Source organism: Lynx canadensis, chromosome C2 (assembly GCF_007474595.2).
Source record: "Lynx canadensis isolate LIC74 chromosome C2, mLynCan4.pri.v2, whole genome shotgun sequence".
NCBI lineage: Eukaryota > Metazoa > Chordata > Mammalia > Carnivora > Felidae > Lynx > Lynx canadensis.
In genome coordinates, this window is record NC_044311.2 from 110,061,193 (window position 1) to 110,083,523 (window position 22,331).

At 36.8% G+C, this 22,331-nt stretch overlaps 1 protein-coding gene and 1 pseudogene across 1 annotated transcript in view; one reads left to right on the forward strand and one right to left on the reverse strand.

Moving 5' to 3' along the window:
• Positions 1 to 22,331, forward strand: part of IMPG2 (interphotoreceptor matrix proteoglycan 2) — an 82,444-nt gene that overhangs the window by 40,134 nt on the left and 19,979 nt on the right. Inside the window, exons 10-11 of the mRNA XM_030330330.1 lie at positions 5,824 to 6,068; positions 9,855 to 9,940. Coding sequence (XP_030186190.1) covers positions 5,824 to 6,068; positions 9,855 to 9,940 — 331 coding nt within the window. The remainder of the gene's footprint in view (positions 1 to 5,823; positions 6,069 to 9,854; positions 9,941 to 22,331) is intronic.
• LOC115523797 lies at positions 17,734 to 18,656 on the reverse strand (annotated as a pseudogene).

Consider the following 22,331-nt stretch of genomic DNA (forward strand, 5'->3'; position numbering starts at 1 on the left):
TACTAGTATATTAAAAAGCGTTATACACTGTCCAGGGCCTGGTACTCTAGGCAGTGTTTTTGGAGTGTGTTGCATGCACTCTGTTGTTGAGTCTTTGGCTCTCTATCCCACTGCACATAGTGGTGGATTGTTGATTTGTGTGTTGAAATAACCCTGGAAAAAGTGAAAAAGGTGTGTGTGTGGGGGGGGAATCTTATCCCATATGAAGTAATCCTGGAAAAAAGGAAAAAGGTGTGGGGGGAAATTTATCTCAAACAAAGAAAGAAATGAAAGGAGTGAAAAAAAAATACCAGGCAGAGAATCAAAGAAACTATAAGGTTTAATTTAGAGAGAGAGAGAGAGAGAGAGAGGAAAATAAAGAAGAAGGAGATACAGAAAAGGTATAAAAGGAATAGAGTAAAAATGCCTGATTAAACAGACAACCAGAACAGAAAAGGAAAGAAAGAAATATATATATATACATATACATATATATATATGTGTATATATATATATATATATGTATATATATATATACATATAAAGAGAGAGAGAGAGATGAATTGACCAAAAATCCAATCAGAAACTACGAGCTTGATTCCAAAGGGAAGAAAAAAAAAAAAAAGAGGGTAGAAGGGGGAAAAGGGGGGGAAAGAGAAGGAAAGAAAAGAGAAAAAGAAAAAAACATTAAAAAAAAACACCCCAGCCTAACAGACAAAAACACTACTTGTCTGTTGGTGCCTGAGACCAGTGACTGTGCTGGTCTGGAGGAGATGCCTGCTGGTTCACTCAGTGTCAGTTCTGCTCCAGTAGACATGCAGTCACCAGGCACGGAGGGACAGGGTTTGGTGTAAGTGTGTTTTGCCTCCACTGGGGGTGCTGTGCTGTTCCTGAAGCCCATGTGTAGGTGATGGGGAGAAAAATGGCAACTCCTCAATCTCTCCTCTTGGCACTGGGTATCTCAAATCATGCTGTTTGTCCTGCTCCACAGTCTTCCACACCTTCTAAGCGCTTGGCTGGGATTCAAAACCCGATGTCTTAAAGGATCCCTCACTGCTTAGACCTGTTTCTGGGGTAGCACCACTCCACCCAGTCCACAAAGGGCCTCTGGCTGGTGCCTGCAGGGTCTTTTGTCTTTGTGGTGTGGGGGGGTTGGGGGTGGGGAGCATTAAACCTTTTTCCCACAGTACTCTAGGGAAGGACTGTGGTCTCCCAGTGCACCCCTGAAGTCAATTCCGTACCCTGGGCTGGGTCCCTCCCCACCAGGTGTGTGCACAGGGCATGGACTCCAGTCTGGAGAAAGTCTGGCACCCCTGAAAACTCCGATCTTTAAATCCTAAGGCTATTTGCAAAGTAGAAACTGCAAAGTACAAACTCCTGATTTCTTCTTCCCCAGTCTGTGGTTCAGAGAGCTGTTTCTCTTTTCCAAATATAATACCACACTTTCACAGCCTCTATTTCTCTTCCTTTTGTCTCTCCACGGAAGGGTTCCCCTCCTCTCTGTGCCTATGGGGCCCAGCGCTTTATCTCTACCAATTTGTAAACATCCACCTGTGTCTCACCAAGCTGTCTCCGTCCACCTGTGGAGACTTCTCTGTCACTCTGCAGACTGTATTCCTGGTTATTCTAAGTGTTCTGACCTCAATACAGCTGTGTTTGAGGGACAAGGGAAATCCCAGTCCCCCTACTTCTCCACCATCTTAACTTCTCCTGACGTCCTCATTTTCATTTATATTATTTAAACAAGTGTTTAGTAAGTACCTAGAAATTCGACAATTCCCGTGCCTACAAAAATGATAACTCTTGGTTTATATCCTCTAGGAATACACAATCAAATGAAAACCACTTTTAGAGATATGTCGAAGTACTGCCTCTTTTTTTTTTCATTTTATTTTCTCAATATCCCTGTGAGATAGTGAAAATGAGAACTATTATTTATTCTTCTTCTGGAGGTGGGGATATTTTGCCCAAGGCAGACAAACTGATTTGCCATAAGTTATATGACTAGGAGGTATCAGATATTTTGACCAAGGTAATCAGAATTTTGATTTCTATACTGTTAGTATGTGTAAACTGTTTTGTGTGTATATATTATAGGTAATGTGTTGATGGCCAGTTCTCAACCAGAGGGCTTGATTGTTTGATTGTTGCCCTCTTTGCATGATTAGAATATGAAAACAACCCAAACTCTCATGTTAATCCTATGACCAAAAGAATGGTATCCAGTTACTGAGTGCTATGTCCTCTATAGGGACACAGATAACAATATGAACCCATTAGATTTTATGATAGAATTGTTAATCTAGGTAGAGTTTCCAAAATTGTTCGGTATTGTCAGATATTAGCCAGTTGATGGAATTTATTCATAACTTTTTGGTATACTTGTGTCCTGACCTGTGTATAAATGAATGTGTGGCACAGAAATAGTCCATTTATATAATATATAACCTCTCTCTTTCTCTTATTCCATAAGCATTTATATGCATACGAAATTTTCTATTTGCTTTGTACCTGTCTCAAGGTTCACATATTATTTTAAGTTAGTAGGTTACTCATTTGAAGTGAATCAATAATATATCTGCTTGGTATACTTCGAAATTTCAGCTCCAGGCTTTGTAAGTGTGTTCCTTCTTTGTAATAGAAGAAATTTTATAAAAGATGTCTGAGTTTCTCTGAAATATGTTTATTTTGGTGGATGTTAATGAGAGGTAATATTTTTATTTTGTCTCTTTAAAATCTGTGCATGTTAAACAGCCAATCAGGGCATTTGAGGTAAGAGAGTAAGAAAGGGTAAATTTCACCTCCACATGATTGACGTTTCTGGAGAACCTTTCTCTATATAGCAGCTGTTTCAGTCTAGTTCAGAAGATGAAAGATGATGATACAGTGGTGGCTGATTAACTCAGAGGTGCTGAGTGTGGAGAACCAGCCCTGCTTTCTTCAGTCAGATCATGTTTTGTCTTCCAATGTGCTTGCTGCCTCTTATGTACTTCCTTGGCCTCTGGGCTTTCTTTTATTCTGTCCTTCATCCTAAGATGTCTCTTTACTACATTTACCATGTCAGAACTCAGTCTGTTTTGGCTCATAATGACAGTCTCAGCTTTGAGATAGAAGGTTTCCTGATTCCTTAAGCATTTCTTTGAGTTCTTTTTCTAGTACAAAACCATGGTAAAGAATTGTAGCATATCTCTGAGGCACTTTATCTTCTTTAATGAATTTCTCCTCACTAGATAACGTAGACTGTAACGGAAGTATTATTTTTAGATATCCAAGGCAAATTTTGGGAGACAAATTATATTTTGTCAATAAAGAGTAAAACCTGTAATCTAATCCAGACTACACAGATTTCTTGATCCAAGAACATTTCTCTTGATCTTCTCCGTGTGATATTTAAAAGTCATGCAAGGCACATGGTAGACTCCCAGTGAAAGTTGATTCTCCTTGTCTGGTTTTCTGCATAGCATAGGAATGAAATCAGTTTTTTTCCTCCATTTTTTCCCTTATCACTGGTTTCTGTCTTAACATGAAATTGGTTTTGCAGAGACCCCAAGAACCTCACCTTTCTGGAGATGTAGTCATGGTCCATCCCATAGAGTTTGGGAAGAGCATGCATATCCTCAGGGGTATGGTTGTGGCTGTGAAGTAATATCTCTAAAATGATTACTCAGAAGACAGAGATGTATGAAGATAATGCATGCTCTTTAATGTGAAAAATGTAGAGACTAAAATTCTTTGGATCAAGTCAGGAATATCATACTGTTATTTAAGTGGCACAAATTAGTTGTCTTATCTGCCTGCATTAGTGAATAAAATTGACCATTTGTTCTTTCATAATTTTCAAAAGTATTTATTGAACTACTATGAGTCAAGCATTATGCTAGATGCTTGGAACACATACTGTGTGGTGAATTCTGACCAGTAGGTGTCCCTCTTACTATTTTATTCTACCTCAGTGCCATCATTTGGTTATTTTAGTGTATTTTACTGAAATACACTTTACAAAAGAGGGTCAGGAATTACCCATAAATCAACATATTCTGACATGAAAAATTAAGTGACTGAAGGAAGCTCTAGATAACAAGCTGTTGTCTTACTACTTTGTAGAGCATCAGGATGTCAAAATCCTCAGTTACCACTTGAAAGCACCTTAAACCATCCCATTAGAAGTGATAGCTTATCAGATCTAGGAAGAAAATCTTATGGAAGTTACTCAGAGTAAGATAAAAACATCATTACAAACCTGATTATTTGTATGACTGGTGAGGGAGGTCACTTTCATCGTGTCCCCTGTAGTCCAGGGTGTGGATCTGCAGGAAGCAGGCCTAGGACAGGTCCAAAACTGCCTGTACCCCCAGGAAGAACAGGTCTCTTAAGACCAATTCGTGCTTACCAAATCATAAGATATGATGCACTCTCTAGGATGCCAATTGATTGATTTAAAGCAAGAGATTTGCCAAGTGACGAGTTGTTGCATTGTCTGGCTCATGCATTCTTTACCCATAGGAAAATCTGTAGGGAGTTATAATCAAAGGTCTTTTTGCAAGCTTGAAATAAGAGAAAGGAAGTTGGATGATCTTAATGGCCAGTATCATCAAGCCATGCTAGCTTTTTGTGGCTCTCTCCAATCTAAGGATCTACTTTTACAAGGAAGCCATAATACATTGGTCAGAAGATTTCCACTAAATAGTGAAATAAATTAGTTGACTAATCTCTTTTTCTAGAATCCATGAGATCAGTCTCATTATGTTGATACTTTTTTTTTTTTAATTTTTTTTTTCAACGTTTATTTATTTTTGGGATAGAGAGAGACAGAGCATGAACGGGGGAGGGGCAGAGAGAGAGGGAGACACAGAATCAGAAACAGGCTCCAGGCTCCGAGCCATCAGCCCAGAGCCTGACGCGGGGCTCGAACTCACGGACCGCGAGATCGTGACCTGGCTGAAGTCGGACGCTTAACCGACTGCGCCACCCAGGCGCCCCGATACTTTTTGTTTGGATATGTGTATACCTTTATTAGACTGTAGTTTTCTTTTTATATTCAGACAAGTTTAGATTTCTATTTATTTAGTAGGCACTGGGTGCCCTGAAGGTACCATGCTGAACACTGGGGATAGAAACTCAAAGGCAGACTGAAAGGCAGTCACTTTAAACAAAATCTTTTTACACAACCATAAAGGCTGTAATCAAAGAATATATAATAATTTATAAGTAAGTTCAGAGGAGGGAGTGCTTAAATTATTTGTATGCTTTGGTTTGGGAGTCATTTTCCTCCTATTAGAATGTCTGAAGGAGGGAAATTGTTTTCATCTCATGTCTATCTTGAGTGGTTTATCTTCAAGAAGGTAGTGTTCTCCTTTCCGGTGGAAGGATCTTGATGTGACTTGATGGGTACTGCTTCTGATGGCCGTATCTCATAGACCGGCTGGAAGCCAGAGTGATGACTAGAGCAAAGCTCCTAATGACTTTTTTGCATAATAGTTTAATAAAAGCTACTGAGAGTGGAGCATAGTAGTTCAGAATGCAGGTGCTGGAGTCAAGCAGATATGTGTTTGAATCTTGACTTACATGTTGCAAAATTTTAGGAAAATCTTCTGACTTCTTTAAAACTCAGTTTCTTCAATAATAACCTGAAGATAATAAAGACTTTATAGGGTTATTATGAAAATTAAATGAGATAAAGCATGTGAAATACCTGTCACATTGTCTGCAGTGAATGGTGGTAGAATCCATGCCTTATGAGCCCCTCCCCACACCCAGGTGTAATATTTGTTCTCCATGGGTTCAAAGCTCCTTTCTTTGTGCTTCCTTAGCAGGGCCTAATCTGTTCTCTCTTTTAATCCATAGTGGTTTAGATGTTCACTATGCAGTGACCTTCAATGGTGAGGCCATCAGCAATACCACCTGGGACCTAATTAGCCTTCATTCCAACAAGGTGGAAAACCATGGTCTTGTGGGACTGGATGATAAGCCCACTGCTGTTTATGCAATTAGTAACTTCAGAGATTATATTGCTGAGACACTGCACCAGAATTTTTTGTTGGGGAATTCCTCTTTGAATCCAGATCCTGACTCCCTCCGGCTTATCAATGGTGAGTTGATATCCATCATAAAGTCCTTGTATAGCTTTCGTTTCTTTTCCAATATACTCTGGTGAAAACTGATTTCCTTAAATATATGTGGTTCTGAGCATTCTCTAGACTGCATGAGACACAGCTCTTTTGGAGAGACCAGTCAGGAGCTCTTAGGAATACTTGTAGAACAAAAGGCCATAAAGAGAGGAGAAAGTAGAGAAGAGCATGAGATGTAGAAATAGTTTAGGGAAATAGGAGGAAAATATAAGAAAAACAGAAATAGAACCTGTAAGTGTGAATTGAAACAGGTTATAGGGCTGCCGGAGCAACCAACACATTAATTCTCCACAGGCAAATCAACTGGTGTGACGACTTAAAAGCCAGAGAGCAGAAGATACAGAGTAGCTCAGGAAAGTTCAGGGAAGATCTTGGTGAAAGAAGAACTGATACTGGGTGATGGGGAGAATCCCAGAGAATTTAGTACTAAGTTTGGATTTAGATAGCTGGAGAGAGCCAGTTATGATCTGAAATCGATAGGTGGATCTGGGATCACCAGGGCGAGGTTGACTACTTTGGATTTAGAGGCTAAAGAGTGGCCTAGTTAATCTCATACTTAAATTTGCTAAGAATCTGGTAACTAGTATTGCAACAGTTTAACTCATCAGGGACACGGTGTCCTGTTAAATGACTTGCTACTTCATGTTTCCTTCTTTATGATTTCTTCACTCAAGAGTAGTTAGCTTTTAAAATGTCCATGGAGTATATTTTATTGAAGTGATTGCATAGGAGAAGTACCAGCTGCCAAAGAGGAAAATTCATGAATGATAGGCAATACTAACAATGATACATTTTATACCTTCTTCAATTCCCACGTCTTCTTAGGAGAAAAGATCCTGTATCTTTTCAGGCATTTATCACCTAGGCCTCTGTGTGTGTGTGTGTGTGTGTGTGTGTGTGTGTGTGTGTGTGTGTTTGTGCGTGTGTGTGTAAATAAACAAACACAAACAGACACAAGACAGAGAAAAGAGAGAAAAAAGGTTAAATAAAATTTTACTATGTATAACTCTTTCTTCCTAAGTAAGGTATTTTTTGAGAGCTGAACTAAAACTTTAAGTTGTTTTTCAATTATTTTGTCTGCTAGAATGATGTTTCCTTAATATGACAGTGTGCTAGGTCAGGGTCATAAAGTAGCTTGGGCTTCATATAGGCTATACAGGACTTTAAAGTGGAGAAACTGTCTTTGTAGATGATAGTGACATTAGGCTATCAGTTCTAAAACACTAAGGAACCTTTGCATTTTGGAGCAGTGCAGGTACCCCGGGCTTATTTTCTCATACACTCCTTTTTCATCATTCTATCTTTTTTTTTTTTTTTTTAATTTTTTTTTCAACATTTATTTATTTTTTGGGACAGAGAGAGACAGAGCATGAACGGGGGAGGGGCAGAGAGAGAGGGAGACACAGAATCGGAAACAGGCTCCAGGCTCTGAGCCATCAGCCCAGAGCCCGACGCGGGGCTCGAACTCACGGACCGCGAGATCGTGACCTGGCTGAAGTCGGATGCTCAACCGACTGCGCCACCCAGGCGCCCCTCATCATTCTATCTTGTTGGAATACCTGAGCTAGATAAAATAGTGAAAAGAGAAGAGGCTTGTTATAATCTGAAATTGCTGAATTCCTTTTGGCAAGGCTAGTATAGACTAGTTGAAGACTACCTATGGGGACAGCAATAGGCAGAAGTTCCCAGGAATCTGGATATTGGGATCAGAAAAAAGATAGCGCTAGGAGGTCATGACCTGAAGGAGATGGGAACCTAAACTGAACAGAAGGTACAAACACCAAGGTTAATAATGAAAGTAGTGGAAGAATGACATGAAGATTAAGGTATACAGCAGGCCAAGTGAGATTGTGTAGGAAACTAAATCCAGCATAGCAAGGTCTTCCTTTTATGTGGAGCTTGGGAGTAGAGATATCTCCTAGAAGATGTCCTAAAAAAGGAGTTCACTAACGGAGAATTTCTAAGAGAATTTAACAAAAGCTTTAGGATATACAGTACAAACTAATTCAGGTGCTTTGATCTTTCATTAGATGAATGTTTCAGTTGTACAAAATTTCATCCCTAAAATCTATTTCTATTGTCACGCCAACTGAGAGTTCTGAATGGCTGCAGCTTTCTAGGTAACTTGGTCATCATTTTTTAAAGATATATCATCCTTGACCCATAAAAGACAACTGTAAACACAGTTGAAAAGAGTTTTGGGAAATACTTAAACCGAATAGGGTTTTTGGCTTCTGACTGATCCCTTTATGTCAGGCCAGTGGTAACAGGTGAATAAAGAGAGATTCTGCTTCCATTTTTGGTGCATACACCAGATCAAACTGTGGCAATCCTTTTTTTTTTCTTTAGCTTTTATAGATTCCCTCTCCCCTTCAGGCAAAATCAATTTCTTCTTTGTATCCCATACATAGTATTACATGCCCTCACTTCAGTGTATAATTTGTGTTTATCTCTCTGACATAGGGGATACTTGCATAGGAGAAACTTGGCTTTATTAATGTTTATAGTCTCAGCTTTATCAAAGTCTGTATAACTAGAAGGATTCAGTAAACTTTTGTTGAATTAAATTATACAATCTACTGTCTGACCTCTGTTGCTCTTTAATATTGGTATAATGATAAACTCTCTGTTGTCCTAGCCCACTTTTCACAGGTCCTTTCTGCCAAAAAGGAAATCATTTTGCATAATTTTCTCCATTGTTAGCATCAACCAAATGAGTTGGAATTTCAGCTTAACTTTTTTGTTAAAGTGAAAAAAAATCAATTTAAAAACATCTTCACAGGAATCTTGAAAAGAGTAAATAATGCTTGCAAAAAGAAAAAGAAATTACATAGGAATGTTTTAAATGTAATAATGAGAAGAATATTTTATGTTGGAGTCTTGTAACTCAGATAGATTGTGTTAATATTGATGCAGGCAGGCTCGGTTCGAGAAGACCAGCCAAGAGAGGGTCCTGCAGGACAAGCCAAGAGGGTCCTTGACTATGCACAGGACAGAAATAAAACGCAAGCCTGCAGGAAGTGAGCAGAGTTATTGAAGATATATATATATATATATATATATATATATATATCTTCATATATATCTACATATATGAATGTAGAGAGAGAGAGAGAGAGAGGGCATGCAGATATAGATGATGTATCTGGGAGAGTTGGAAAAGGAAAGGAGAGAGTCTTGTCTTTGGGGCCTGGGGTTTTTACTGAGGGTTGTGGTCTGGTGTACATGTCCTCTCAGGCATCCAGGAATCATCTAGAACAAGGACAGGTCCAGGTGTTCTTTATAAGTCACATTCCTTGGAGTCAGGGGGTCTTGGCATTGAGATGTCTAGTACTGGTGGTCTGGAACATGCATATGATGACCTCGTCTGGTCATTCCTGTGTGGTCCTTCCTTAGATGTTACCTTTTGTGCTGGAAGCCTCTAAAGAAATCATTAATTCCTTATCCCTCACAGGAGGACATACACTATTCGTTCTATAAGGCATGTGTAAAGTGAGGATGTAGGTCATAGTAAGAATAGAAGCAGGAAAAAGAGCAAGAAGCAAATTTTTATGGAGTCCTTCAGTTTCCCCCTCTCAATATAAGTAAACTCTCTGAATAAAGTAACAGATATTTTCTAAGCAAGTCTGCGTTATCTGCTGTGCCAAGATCTAAACTATAAAATCTAAACTTATTTTTAGTTGTCCCTGAACCTCAAATACAATAGTGTCTCAACTAAAAATGTTTTCTATATTGTTCTTTCTTCAGTGAGAGGGGTTTTACTTCCTGAAACTGAAGACCTAGTTTGGAACACCCAAAGTTCAAGTCTTCAGGCAACCCTACCATCCATTTTGGTAAGTATGTTTCTATGTTTTATGCCTAGAATTAGGCCCTCAAACTTTCTTCTTTGTACACTCACCTGATTACTTTGGCATCATGAATTTCCTGAGCTGTTCCTGTTTCAAACATTTTCTTAAATCATCCTTGGAACATGATTCACAGTTGTCAGCTCCAGAGTCCCAAGTATTGGTTCAGAAAATTTAAGCCTTCTGCAGTGGTTAAATGAAGTCTACGGTGGTTAATTGCCAAGCTCCACATGTGGTATAAAACTTATTTATGGTTTATACTTGTTTGGTAATAATTAAGCTGTAAGTGCCCACTGAGTTGTTCTCTAAAAGTTACTCAGAAATAGTTTTTATAGCTAAGACTATAAATTGAAGTACATAGGGACAGAGTATAGATTTGTGCTCCAAGGACTGTATTGAAGAAAAATGTTAGACTTTAAGGCATATACAATAGTGTGTGTGTGGAAGAGAAAGAGAAAGAAGAGTGAAAATAACAGCTAGCTGACAAATGACAGGGACTCAACATCAGGCATCCTTTTAACCTGGTTTGAAAACATTCCTATTTGCACAGAAAGAGTATGGAATGAACTTTCCTTTTTGTTCTTACCACACAACTTCCCTAGGTGATCCTCTATCTGCTCCAGATCTTCGCTTGCCACTTCACCTATAGAGAGGCATCTAGTAGAAGAGAAAGTGGCTTCCAGTGTAGTTGAAACAACAACATCACTGACAGCTATACAACGACACCACCACCACCACTAGAGACTAGCTGGTTACAATGCATACATGAATCTTTTGTTATCCCATAGACACAGTAGGGGGGCTCCTTCTACATTCCCTACTCCTACTCTCTTGAGCTTTTTTCTGTCTCATATCAGCTTTTTAAAATATTTGTTTCTTGACTTTAATCCTTCAATGAACATTCATAACGTCTCCCCCAAATTCATTTAACCACTGATATATGCAGCCATTTCTTCTACTCAGCTATTGAGCAACTCAGTTTTGAAATGTGATGTCATTGGAAATAGTCTTTTTACTGAGTTCTATGTTGGAGAAGGAAAGTTAGGGGTTATTGACGTTAGAGATTGCATTATTTGGTGTTTATTTATTCATTCACTGACTCATTCATTCCAATATATTTATTTTGTGATTTTCATGTGCCAAGTGCTGGGGAAGCTAAGATGAATAAGGGTGTGGGCTTGTCTACAAGAAGTTTTCAGTCTGGTGACAGATGTGTACACAAAGAAGGTGATGCTGTCATAGAAGTCCATTCAGGATGCAGTGGCAGATGATGGTGATTCACTGTGAACATGACATCACTAATCTCCATGCCTTCTAATCATGTTCATCTCAGGCTTCTCTAACCACAGACCTGTGATGATACTGAGAATGATGTTGTAAAGATAGGAGTTTCTGTATGAGCCAGATGTTTGCAAACTGGAGACCAGCCAGCTGGATCCAGCTATAAGCATGTGCTTTGGGATCAGTTTTTTTACAAAGCCAATATTTAGCAATTAGGATATTTTTACAGAAAAATGAAGATTTCTAACCTCTTTTGAAAACCAGGGTGATCTGGTATCATTAGGTTCACATTCCCCTGTTGCAGAAAAGTGGCTAGGGTTTGGCTAAAAGGGGCTGCCCTTCGATGATGACAAGCAGTGACTAACTGGGCTCAGATGTTTATTCATGATGCCTGTAATGTGGTTCCATTTGCGTCAAAGCCAACCCCTCGGGTTTTTGAATAGTGATAACTGTGGGGCATTAAGTAACAATTTGAGGAGACAGTGGAATGTTAATAGATGATAATAAGGCATGAAAAAAAGGATGATTAATTAGAAGTGTGTGGTTATTGGTTTTCCTCCCTCTTTTTTTTGGGCAACTGTTAACAAGATTTTGTTCTTTCATAGAAATGAGATTTAAAATATTTTTTTTTACAGATTTGATTTTTAGAAATTATTTTAGAGGTAGGATGTTGGGATACTGAATTTGACACCTTTTGGCATCCTGACTTGGAAAATCACATGTTGCACAGTATGCTTTCTATAGCACTAGCAAGCTTTTCATTTGGCATACCCAGAAGTGAAACTGGCCGGTATAAGTTAATATACTACATTGAACTAAAAGAAGAATTCTTGACTTGAATTTGTTACTATGGGAACATCTATTCCTATGAAAATAAATGAAGTGCTATTACTGGCATGTATATGTCATACCTTTCACAATGTATGACAAAGTTTTATTGCAAAGCCATTTTTTAGGGGGTGCTTATTTGGAGTAGATTAGATGGTCATCCTTATTTAAAAAGTCAAATTGTTTCCTTTCACTTTTTATGTGGTCTCCTTGAGACTTGACTTTCATCAAAGATGTTATGTATTGTTTTACTTTTAATTTTTATGGAATGGAAAGGCATTTTATTTGTATATACTGAAATTGTCTATATTGTTTAGGGATTTCTTTTTCATTGAGGGTTGATCTGCTTTCCTAATGTGTGTCTGGTCACAGGAACTGTCTGATAAAACTCAATTTTTTCAGTATGGGATAAAGGGCTTAAGCCGTTTCACTTTTTTTACTTTTAAAATTTTTTAACGTTTATTTATTTTTGAGAAAGAAAGACAGAGTGTGAGTGGGGGGGGGGGGGGTTGCGGAGGGAGAGGGAGATGCAGAATCCAAAGCAGGCTCCAGGCTCTGAGCTATCAGTACAGAGCCTGATGCGGGGCTCGAACTTGTGAACCACGAGATCATGACCTGAGCCGAGTTGGATGCTTTAGTGTCTGAGCCACCCAGGCGCCCCAGTAGTTGTATTTTTAATTTTTTAGGAACCTCTGTATTATTGTCCATAATAGCTATGCCAGTTTATATTCCTACCAATGTGGTAGACATTTGTATGTATCTCTCAGTGAACAGTCTGGAATAGTGGGGAAAGTATGGGGACTGAGAACTCTGGAAACTCAGGAGTGTAATTCTGAATCTTTCCTCTATTTTCTGTGATTGTGGGCATTTCACTTCTATGAACCTCAGTTTCTTTAATAGGCAAGGTTAGACTACACTTGATAGGATGGTATATGATTCTTCTAATTTGCTCTTGAATTCAGTTTGCTAATATTTTGTTGGCAATTTTTGCACCATATTCATCAGGGATATATATTTTTTGTAGTATCTTTGTATGGTTTTGGTATCAGGGTAATGCTGGCCTTGTAAAATATGTTTGGGAGTGTTCACTCCTGTTTCATTTTTGGGAAGGATTTGAGAAGGGCTGGCATTAATTTTTCTTTAAGTGTTTGGTAGAATTACCAGTGAAACCATCTGGTCCTATATATGTTTGTTAGGTCCATTTGGTCTAAAGTATAGTTCAAGTACATCATTTTTTATTGATTTTTTTCCTCTGGATTATCTAGCCAGTATTAAAAATGGGAATTTTGCTGTCCCCTATTATTTTTTAATTTATATTTTAGTTGACATACAGTGCAAAATTGGTTTTAAGAGTAGAATTCAGTGATTCATCATTTACATACAACACCCAGTGCTCATCACAAGTGCCCTCCTTAATACCCATCACCCATCTAGCCCATCTCCCACCCAACTCCCTCCATCAATTCTCAGTTTGTTCTCTGTCATTAAGAGTCTCTTGTGGTTTGTCTCCCTCTGTCCTCTTCTCACGCCACCCATATATTCATCTGTTTTGTTTCTTAAATTCCACATATTAGTGAAATCATATGGTGTTTGTCTTTCTCTTATTGACTTACTTCCCTTAGCATAATAAATTCTAGGGTGGACATTTGGGCTCTCTCCATAGTTTGGCTATTGTTGATAATGCTGCTATAAACATTGGGTGCATGTGCCCCTTTGAGCCAGCATGTTTGTATCCTTTGGGTACATACCTAATGGTGCAATGCTGGATCATAGGGTAGTTCTATTTTTAGTTCCTTCAGGAAGCTCCATACTGTTCTCTAGAGTGGCTGCACCAGTTTGCATTCCCACCAACAGGTCCCCTTTCTCTGCATCCTCATCAACACTTGTTGTTTCCTATGTTGTTAATTTTAGCCATTCTGACAGGTGTGAGATGGTATCTCATTGTGTTTTTGATTTGTATTTCCCTGATAATAAGTGAGGAAATCCCCTATTATAATATTGTTATATACCTCTCCCTTCAGATCTGTTAATATTTGCTTTATATATACCAGTGCTTCAATGTTGGGTGCCATTATATCTATAATTGTTATATCCTCTTGATGAATTAACATCTTTATTATTATATAATGACCTTATTGGTCTCTTGTTACAGTTTTTGATTTGAAGTCTATTTTGTCTGATATAAGTATAGCTATGCCTGCTTTCTTTGGTTTTCTATTTGTATGGAATATCTTTTCTTATCCCTTCACTTTGAGCCTTTATGTATATTTAACTGAAGTGAGTCTGTTGTGGTCAGAGTAGAGTTGGGTCTTGTTTCTTATACATTTAGCCACTTTTTGCCATTTGAATGGGGAATTTAGTCCATTTACATTCAGAGTAACTTGATGAGTAAGTACTTATTTCTACCTTGTTAGTGTTTCCTGGCCCTTTTGTAATTCCCTTCTTTCTTTGTTTCTGTCTTGGTGTCTTCCTCTGTGAATTCATTGTTTTCCATAGTGGTAAGCTGTGATTCTCTCTTGTTTTTCTTTTGTGTATCTACTGTAGGTTTTTGCTTTATGGTGACCATAAGGCTTACAAAGAACATCTTAGAGATATAGAAGTCTATTTTTATGTTAGTAACTTAACTTTCATGGCATGCAAAAACTCTACCCTTTTACTCCCCTCTACTTTTGGTTTTTGATGTTACAATTTAATTCTTTTTATATTGTATTCATTAACAAATTATTATGTCTATAGTTATTTTTAATACTTTTGTCTTTTAACTTTTTTACTATAGTTCAGTGGTTAACACACAATATTACCCACATTATAGTATTTTATTGTATACTACTTTACCAGTATGTTGTATATTTTCATATGTTTTCACGTTACTAATTGGCATCCTTTTATTTCAGTTTCAGCATTTGTTGTAAAGCAAGTTTAGTAGTAATGAATTCCCTCAACTTTTGTATATCTAGGGATGTCCTTATCTCTCCTTCACTTCTGAAGGGCAGCTTTGCTGGGTAAAGTATTCTTGGTTGGCCGTTTACTTCTGTCAGCACTTTGAATATACCATCCCAGTTTGTATTGGCTTTAAATTTTCTGCTGAGAAATCCACTGATAGCATAATGAGGACTCCTATGTAGGTCAGAAGCTTTTTTCTCTTGTTGCTTCAAGAGTCTCTCTTTGTCTTAGATTTTTGATGGTTTTATTATAATGTGTCTTGGAGAAGGTCTTTTCAAGTTGAATTTGCTGGAGGTTCTATGAAGGTTATGAACTTGGGTGGTCAAAATCTCCACAGATTTGGGAAATTCTCAGCCATTATTTCATTAAGAAAACTTTCTGGCCCCTTGTCTCTGTTCTCCTGGGACTGCAGTAATTCAGATTGCTCCTTTGATGGTATCTCATTATTTATGTTTCTCATTGTTTCTGTTACGTAGGTTTTCTTCACTTTTTTCTATTCTTTTTTTTTCTTCTTTTCTGACTGAATAATTTCAAAGATTTGTTTTCTACTTCACAGATTCTTTCTTCTGTTTGATACATTCTGCTGTTGATGCTTTTGTATTTTTCACTTCATTCATTGTATTCTTCAGTTCAGAATTTGTTTTGTTCTTTATTATGACTCTTTTTTATTGTTCTTTATTATTATTATTATTTATTATTTTTGAAAAAGGGTCTCAGTAGTAATAGAATCACCAAGATAGAGTTATATATAGGCTTAAGGGAGTAAAAAAAGGAATGTTGAGGTATGCAGAGACTAGTAGTTAGAAGCCATTACCATCTATTGGATTTAGGCCAAGGGGAGAAAAACTGTTACCAGATCCCAGTAATAGCTTAAGCTGTAATTGTAGAGGGATACAGCTATTGTAAGAGACACATTATTGGAGGGGGCAGGGAAGAATTAGCCAAACCTCTCACTTTTCTTATCCTTTGATTGTCTGCTTGTGCATCCCATTGAACAAACTCAAACAGAAGAGAGTTGGTAAAAAAAGCAGGGATGATAAAGTTATCAGGAGTCAGCTCCCCAGGGAAGAAAGCAGGGAAGAGAAGAATCTGGGGTGGTGGCAATAAAGAATAAGCAGCATGATGGCCCACTTAAAATAGGACCTGGTTAAAACAGCACGGACAGACAGGAAGTGATTGTTTCACTGAGTTCCACAAAAGAAAATAAGTTTACTTGGTAGAAATAGTTAAGAATAGTTAGTTTAGAAATAGTAGGTGAAACTGAGGGGATATGTACATATACCCAATGACCTTCTGTTATTATCTATTTGGTGCATTTGTCACTAGGAGAAGGGATAAGTTGGGATGTGCCCAGTGATTTCTTGCATCATGTTCCCTCCCTTGTGATTGGAAGAATGTGTTATCCTAAAGCTTCTCACATAGACCTTTGATGGATGGACAAGAGGAAGTGTAGGCAGAACATAAAAGACTAATTAGGTCATAACATTGGGTTGAATCCCTCCTTAGGCCAGTAAGTTCTGTTTTATTTCATGGTCATAGACTGAGCTATAATTAACCACATTAATGTATGCTTTTGTTTAAAAAGCGTATTAGGCTTGACAGTGTATGTCAGTGAATATTCACCACCACTGTTTAGGAATCTCTGGAGGAAGGGGGGCCGATTTTTCTTATAGTTTTTTATTTTTTTATTTTTCATGGGCTTCATTTTATTCATAGCTATTCCATGAATTCTAGTCTTTAGATGGGTTTATGTGTATGGGAATTTTTTAAATTGAAGTATAATTGACATGAAATTTTATATTAGTTTCATGTGTACAGTATAGTGATTAGACGTTTGTATGCATTGTGATTTTATTACCACAGTAGTTCTAGTTACTATCTGTCATCATACAAAATTAATACAATATTATTGACTATATTCCCCTTGCTGTACTTTACATCCCCATAACTTATTTATTTTATAACTAGAAGTTTGTACTTCTTGATGCCCTTTACCCATTTTGTCTTCCTCCTCCAACCCCCTTTCCCATGGCAATCACTGTTCTGTTTTCTGTATCTATGAGTCTGGGTTTTGGTTGTTTGCTATTTTGTGTTTTAGATTCTATTTATAAGTGAAATCATGCAGTATTTGTCTTTCTCTGTCTGACTCATTTCACTTAGCATGATAGCCTCAAGGTCCATCCATGTTGTCACAAATGGCAAGACTTCATTCTTTTTTATGACTGAGTAGTATTCCATTGTATATACACACCACATCTTTATCCATTCATTGATTGATGGACATATCTTGGCTTGTAGGTTGTTTCCATATCTTGGCTTTTGTAAATAATGCTGAAGTAAACTTAGGGGTGCATATATCTTTTTGAGTTAGTGTTTTTGTTTTCTTTGGTTAGATACCCAGAAGTAGAATGCTAGATCATGTGGTAGGTCTAGTTTTAATTTCTTGAGGAAACTCTATACTATTTTCCACGATGGCTGTACCAGTTTACATTCCCACCAATATGCACATGTTCCCTTTTCTCTACATCCTCGCAAACACTTGTTGTTTTTTGTCCTTTTGATTTTAGCCATTGTTACAGGTGTGAGGTGATATCTCATTGTGGTTTTGATTTGCAGTCCCTTGATAGTAATATTGAGCATGTTTTCATGTGTTTGTTGGCCATTTGTCTGTCTTCTTTGAAAAAAATGTCTATTTAGATCTCTGTCCATTAGAAAAATGGATCAGTTATTTAATTAGGTTCTTTGTAAGAAATTTGAAACACCAATTTGTGAGGACAAACTCTGTTTGTGAGAGAAAACACAGAGCAGAGGTAGCCCTGAAGCTGAGGAACAGCTTTGATTTTTGGCAGAATTTGTGAGTCTACAGCTTTCTGATCAACCTTGTGTTGTTCTGTCATCTCATACTTCTCTTTCTCCATGTTTAAGATCTCACCTTCCCGGTGTCTGGGTTTACACACCTTTTTTTTTTCTTGAAGTAAGCATCAGTGAGATGTTTTAGGATTTGCACACTGCTGATATGAATTTTTGTGGAGGTGGCAATGACAAATTTCTGATGTGTTCTACACAGAGGACCTTGATTGAGGGCCAGAAGTCCAGTCACAAGTACTAAGCCACTGCTCAGTTGCTTCTGGAAAATCACCCTCTTGCCTCTGTGGTACCCAGTAAGGATGAACAAATGGTCCCAGGAGTGATGGTAGCTCATAGTTTTCTCACATGCTGACTGAAAGGTTTTGTTTTGTTTTGTTTTGTTTTGTTTTGTTTTGTTTTGCTGTGGCTCAATAGCTTTTGAGGCATATCTTCAGTAGGGTAATCCCTAGGCATTTTGTGAAGTTTAACCACTCAGGTACCACAATTCTTGTCACCACCAACTGGTTTTGTGACAATAGCAAGAAACTTCTCCTTCTTTTTCTTTTCAACCTGGATTTAGCTGCTAAATACTTCCTCTTATACATGGCCTTTCTGGAGTACATAGCTAATCAGGAATATCTGCCACTTGCTCTGATGAGGACAGGGTTTCACCTTCAGAGGGGCTTCCCCTTCTTTGGAGTTTTAGCATTGAGATTACCCTTCTTAACCTGCCACCAGCATCAGCCTTCTTGGCTTCACGTTTCTTCTACTTAGTATCTGGCTTCTCAGCTTTTTCACCTGCCATCTTGCAAGATGGGAAAGAGTGATCTCTGTCCATTTTTAAAATCAAATTGTAAATTTTGTTACTGAATTGTATGAATATGTATATATTTTGGATATTAACCCATTATTGAATATATGATTTGCAAACATCTTTTCCCATTCAGTAGATTGCCTTTTCATTTTGTTGATGGTTTCTTCACTGTACGGAAGCTTTTCAGTTTGATATAATCTCATTTATTTATTTTTGTTGCCCCTGCCTTTGGAGCCAGATCCAAAACTTATTGCTAAGATCAATGTCAAGGAGCTTACTGCCTATGTTTTCTTCTAGGACTTTTATGGTTTCAGGTCTTACATTTAAGTCTTTAATCATTTTGAGTTAATTTCTATATACGGTATTAGTGGTCCAGTTTCATTTTGTGTGTGTGTGTGTGTGTGTGTGTGTGTGTGTGTGTGTGTAGCTGTCCCATTTTCCCAGCACCATTTATCGAAGAAACAGTACTTTCCTCATTGTATATTCTTGCTTCCTGTGTCATAAATCATTGACCATATGTGCATGAGTTTATTTCTGGGCTCTCTCTTCTTTTCCATTGATGTATGTGTCTGTTTTTATGCCAATACTATACTGTTTTGATTATTATAGCTTCGTAGTATAGTGAACTCAGAGAGTGTGATACCTCTGACTTTGTTCTTTCTCAATATTACTTTGCCTATTTGGGGGTCTTTTGTGGTTCCGTACAAATTTTAGAATTGGTTTTTCTAGTTTTGTGAAAAATACCATTGAAATTTTGATATGGATTACCTTGAATCTGTGTAGATTACTTTGGGTCATTTGGACATTTTAATATTAATTCTTCCAATCTAGGAGCATGGAATGTCTTTCCATTTATTGTGTCTTTAGTCTCTTCATCAATGTCTTATAGTTTTCAGTGTACAGGTCTTTCACCTCCTTCAGTAAATTTATTCCTGGGTATGTTATTCTTTTGGTACAATTGTAAATGATTATTTTCTTTATTTTAAGATTATTTTCATGATTTTTTCTGATAGTTTATTAGTGTATAAAAATGCAACAGATTTTTGTATATTAATTTTGTATCCTGCAACTTTACTGAGCTCATTTATTAGCTCTAACATTTTTTTGTGTGGATTCTTTTGGGGTTTTTATATGTAGTATCATGTCCATCTGCAAATGGTGACAATTTACTTTTTTAATTTCCATTTTGATTGTCCTTTATTTCTTTTTCTTGCCAAGTTGTATTTTCAATGCAATGTTGAATAAAAGTGGCAAGAGTGGGCATCCTTGTCTTGTTCCTGATCTTATAGGAAGTGCTTTAAGCTATTCATTGTTGAGTATGACATTAGCTATGGGGTTTTAATATATGGCTTTTATTATGTTGAGGTGTGTGCCATCTATACCCATTTTGTTGAGATTTTTTATCATAAATGAATGCTGAATTTTGTCAAAAGCTTTTCCTGCATCTATTGAGATGATCACATAATTTTTATCTTTCATTTTGTTAATGTGTTGTATAACATTGATTGATTTACAGATGTTGAACCATTCTTGCATCTCTGTAATAAAGCCTACTTGATTATGGTATATGATCTTTTTAATGTATTGTTGAATTTGGTTTGCTAATATTTTTTGAAGATTTTTGCATCTATATTCATTAGGAATATTGACCTGTGATTTTCTTTTTTTGTAGTGACCTTGTCTGGTTTTGGTATCATGGTAATGCTAATCTCATTAAATGAGTGTGGAAGCATTCCTTCCTTTTCAGATTTTTGGAAGAACTTGAAAAGGATAGGTATCAAATCTTTTTTTTGTTTTGCATGTTTAGTAGAATTTATCAGTGAGACAATCTGGTCCTGGATTTTTGTTGGGAAGTTTTTTATTCAATCTCCTAACTAGTAATTGGTTTATTCATATTCTCTGTTTCTTCTCGATTTAATCTTGGTAGATTCTATGTTGTTAGAATGTCTCCATATCTTGTAGGTTGTCTAATTGTTGGCATACAACTGTCCATAGTAGTTTCTTAGGATCCTTCATATTTCTGTGGTATCATTTGTAACTTCTCTTTTATTTCTGGTTTTATGTATTTGAGTTCTCTATTTTTTTCCTTGGTGAATCTAGCTAAAGGTTTTTCACTTTTGTTTATCTTTTTGAAGAAACAGTTCTTGTTTCATTGATCTTTTTTTTTGTCTTTTTAGTCTTCATTTCATTAATTTCCACTCTGATTTTTATTTCCTTCCTTCTACTGACTTTTGTTGTTGTTTTTCTTTTTCTGTTTCCTTTAGGTATAAAGGAAATTTGTTTATTTGAGGTTTTTCTTGCTTTTTGAAGTAGACCTCTTGCTATGAACTTGTCTCTTACAACCACTTTTGCTGCACCTCAGAGATTTTTGTGTAATGTATTTTTGTTTTCATTTGTCTGTAGGTATTTTTTCATTTCTCCTTTTATTTCTTTTATTTCTTTGATGATCCTTTGGCTATTCAGAAGCATGTTGTTTAATCTCTTTGTTTTTTACCATTTTCTTTCTGTAATTGATATCTATTTTCACACCATTGTGGTCAGAAAAGATGTTTTATATGATTTCAATCTTCTTGAATTTATTGAGTTGTTTCATGGCCCAACATGTGATCTGTCCTGGAAAACATTCCAGGTGCATGAGAAGAATGTGTATTCTGCTGCTTTTGGATGGAATATTCCATATGTATATATTTTAAGTCTATATGGTGTAATGTGTCATTTAAATCCAGTGTTTCACTGTTGATTTTATGTCTGGGTGATCTATCCATTGGTAAGTGAGGTATTAAAGTCTCTACCTATTTTTGTATTTCTGTCAATTTTTCCCTTTAGGCATGTTAATATTTGCTTTATGTATTTTGGTCCTCCTATGTTCGGTGCATATGTATTTATAAATGTTATAAATAACATTTATAATAATCCTGGTTGGATTGACCCCTTTATCATTATGAGTGATGAGTATACCTGTACCAGCTTTCTTTTTGTTTTCATTTGCATGGGATATCTTTTTCTATCCCTTCAGTTTCAGCGGTTGCATGTCCTTACTTCTGAAATGAATCTTTTGTAGGCAGCATATAGATGAGCCATGTGTATTAATCCATTCAGCCACTCTTTGTCTTTTGATTAGAAAATCTAGTCCATTTATATGTAATTATTGATAGGTATCTACTTATTGCTACTTTGTTAACTTGTTTTCTGCCTTTTCTTGTAGTTTATTCTGTCCCTTTCTTCTTTTTCTCTCTTCACTTGTGGTTTGATAACCTTCCTTATTATTGCATTTAGATTCCTTTCTAATTTTCTTTTGTGTATTTACTACAAGTTTTTGCTTTGTGATTACCATGAGATTCACATATCTTATATATGTAACAGTCCATTTTAATTTGATAGCAACTTAAATTTGAATACATTTCAACACTGTACATTTTTAACCTCCCCCCATGTTTTTTTTTTAATGTTTATTTATTTATTTTGAATAAGAGCAAACCTGACTAGGGAAGGAAAAGAGAAAGGGAGAGAGAGAATCTGAGACTGACTCAGGCTTGATCTCACAACCATGAGATTATGACCTGAGCTGAAATCGAGAGTCAGATGCTTAACCAACTGAGCCACCCAGGCACCCCTGTTTTATGTTTTTGATGTCATATTTTACATCTTTTTATGTCATATGTCCCT